At 32.3% G+C, this 2,546-nt stretch overlaps 1 protein-coding gene across 1 annotated transcript; it reads right to left on the bottom strand.

The window, feature by feature from the left end:
- On the bottom strand, nt 269–1,132 carry LOC109347885 (germin-like protein subfamily 3 member 1). Its single transcript, XM_019587991.1, has one exon. It carries the CDS (start codon nt 1,071–1,073, stop codon nt 435–437), a length of 639 nt encoding a protein of 212 aa, XP_019443536.1. The 5' UTR covers nt 1,074–1,132; the 3' UTR covers nt 269–434.

Below are 2,546 nucleotides of genomic sequence, written 5' to 3'. Positions count from 1 at the left end.
AAGGAACAACAATGTTAGAAGTCTCATATTGGGTAGTATATCAAACTCAATATAGTACTTAAGTTATGAGACTTTCTCTCCTAATAAACTAACCTTTTTTTGAGTTGGATTCTTCTGGTATACTTAAATCCTAATAGAAACATAGTCAAACAAAACACTTATCAATGCATTTTCTATTTGTCTTTTTCCTCTCTATCTCCCTTGTACAATTTTCCCATTATTTCTAACATTTCACAACAAAGTTTGTCAAAACTATAGATATTTTATAACATCAACAATCACATGCAAGATCCTCTATCATTAATTATTTTTTATCAATACCCATAAAATCTTAGATATATATAAAGATTTGGGAATTGATATACAACAACAACCACGCGAATTTTGCAGACAAGGAAATATTATTGGAACAAACACTTAGAACTGGAGGGGCCTTAACCTCTGCCACCAAAGCGAGCCTTAATATTTTTAATTTGTGCAACATCAAGGAAGGTAGTTTGTGCAATTAAGTCAGAAGGTAAGTTGTTCCCAAACAGTAGAAGATCAAGGAGTTGGGCCCCAGGGTTTGAACTACTAAAAGCAAGAAAAGCAGTGGCTTGCCCCTTACCAGAATTAGCTTGAAAATGCAACTGCCCTTGTGGAAAAACAAAAAGATCCCCTGGTTTCAACTTCTTTGAATAAACTGCAGTTGGTGTCATAAATCCAGCAGTGATTTCACCTTTTACCATTATGAGTAGTTCAGTTGCACCTGGGTGAGTGTGCATTGGTATTGATCCACCATGAGCTATGTCTAACCTTGCTGCAGAGATGCCAAGTCCATTAATCCCAGGAAAATCAGTAACAAATGCAGAGGTTAATGCAGCATTGAAAGTGTTTGTGGTGTTTCCAGCTACAAAGCCATGAAATACAAAGTCATCGGCTGTTACTGTGGTTGGTGACTTGCAGTGATAGCCTGAAGGGGTATCTGGGGCCTTTAGGTCTGCTACACAAAAGTCATTGACAGAAGCATTGGAAATGGATGAGAGAAGGACAGAGAGAAGGACAAAGAGAAGGATATGTATCATCTTTATCATCTTGGGTGTAATGGATTTAGTATGAAGGGAGTGTGGAATTGGCTAGCTTTTATAGAGGTAGCCAACCTTATATGGCCTTGAACAATGATCATCTTCATTACTTGATTTTTCTTGTATTTTTAATGATAAACATGTTATTTTTATTATAAATAAAAGGATAAAAATATTTTACTATATTATTTTTTCTCTTTATTTTTTATAGTACTTATTTCTCTACTAGTAATAAATACAATTGACTTCTGTATTTTGTGTTGGTCATTTTTTGATGTATAAATATTATACTCAACATAAATATGTGCCTTATTAACATTCTTTTAAGATACACAAGAGCAAAATTGATGTTTTGCCAAAAAAATATATGTAAGTTTACATTTTTTATTCCTTAATTAATGACCTTATGACTCGAGTTACAATAATCCATATAAAAATGTTATTTGCATAATTATTTTTTTATCTTGAATAACTAAGCTGATATAAACATAATAATTTGTTTACTACAAGAGAGATTGTCAACTTTTCAAGTATAATAGTAGCACTGGTATAATTATATTTTATTTCAGAAAGATATGTAAGTTAGACCTGATAATAAATATTTTGTCACTCTAATTAGTGATACAAATGAAATATAATCTAACTTGATTGTAACTTTATATTTTTCTTCTGACTAATCAACTTCAATGATTGTCTTTCAATTTCTTATATTTGTTATTTTATTATATATTTTTTGTTTCAAAACTATTGTTTTACAATTTCAAGATTTGATAAATACTTTTTTTTAATTCTATCATCCTAAATCAAATGTGCCTCTTAAAATGGTGTTTGTCATTCTCCTTGATTGAAGATAAAAGAGAAGATATTGAAAAGAGGATGAAAAATAAACTCTTATTTCATTGATTGATAAAGATACAAAGATATACCATATTTATAGTGAATTTCTAAAAATAGAAGTTCAGCCTAACCAGCTAACTAACTTTCCAACTAAACTATACTGAAAACAAAAAATTAACAAACAAATAAGGCTTGATGCTTCTGAACAAGAACAAACAAGGTATCATAAACAAGCCTATGATCTCCTTGAACCAAGTTGCTAACAACATTCTTTTGCTTGATTGAGGAATATCCACCAAGTTGGCCAAGACTCAATCCATCATGAACTTGGATGTCATTGAGGTTCATGCTGCTTGGACAGTTTGGTTGAGATTGAGAAGTCTGGCCAATCTGCTTATCCAAGATATCCTGATCCAATTTAACCCAGTCATTCTGATCTAGTCTGATTGTCCTGCTTCAAGTGTTCCCAGTTGATGATGCAATCTGATCCAAGCCAAGCTCCATGTTATCCTCCAAATCATCCCTCATGCTATGCTCATCCCTCATGTTATGCTTGTCCTGATGATCCATGCTAGATTGATTTGAGCATTGGAGACAAACCTGTTCTACACCATAATTCCTTAGTCTAGGCATACAATTATATAT

The sequence above is a fragment of the Lupinus angustifolius genome, chromosome LG05, assembly GCF_001865875.1.
Source record: "Lupinus angustifolius cultivar Tanjil chromosome LG05, LupAngTanjil_v1.0, whole genome shotgun sequence".
Lineage (NCBI taxonomy): Eukaryota > Viridiplantae > Streptophyta > Magnoliopsida > Fabales > Fabaceae > Lupinus > Lupinus angustifolius.
This window is presented reverse-complemented; position numbering and strand designations above follow the sequence as displayed.

Excerpts from the sequence above, each read along its gene's own strand:
- LOC109347885 (XM_019587991.1), bottom strand. The coding sequence starts at position 1,073 with ATGATAAAGATGATACATATCCTTCTCTTTGTCCTTCTCTCTGTCCTT.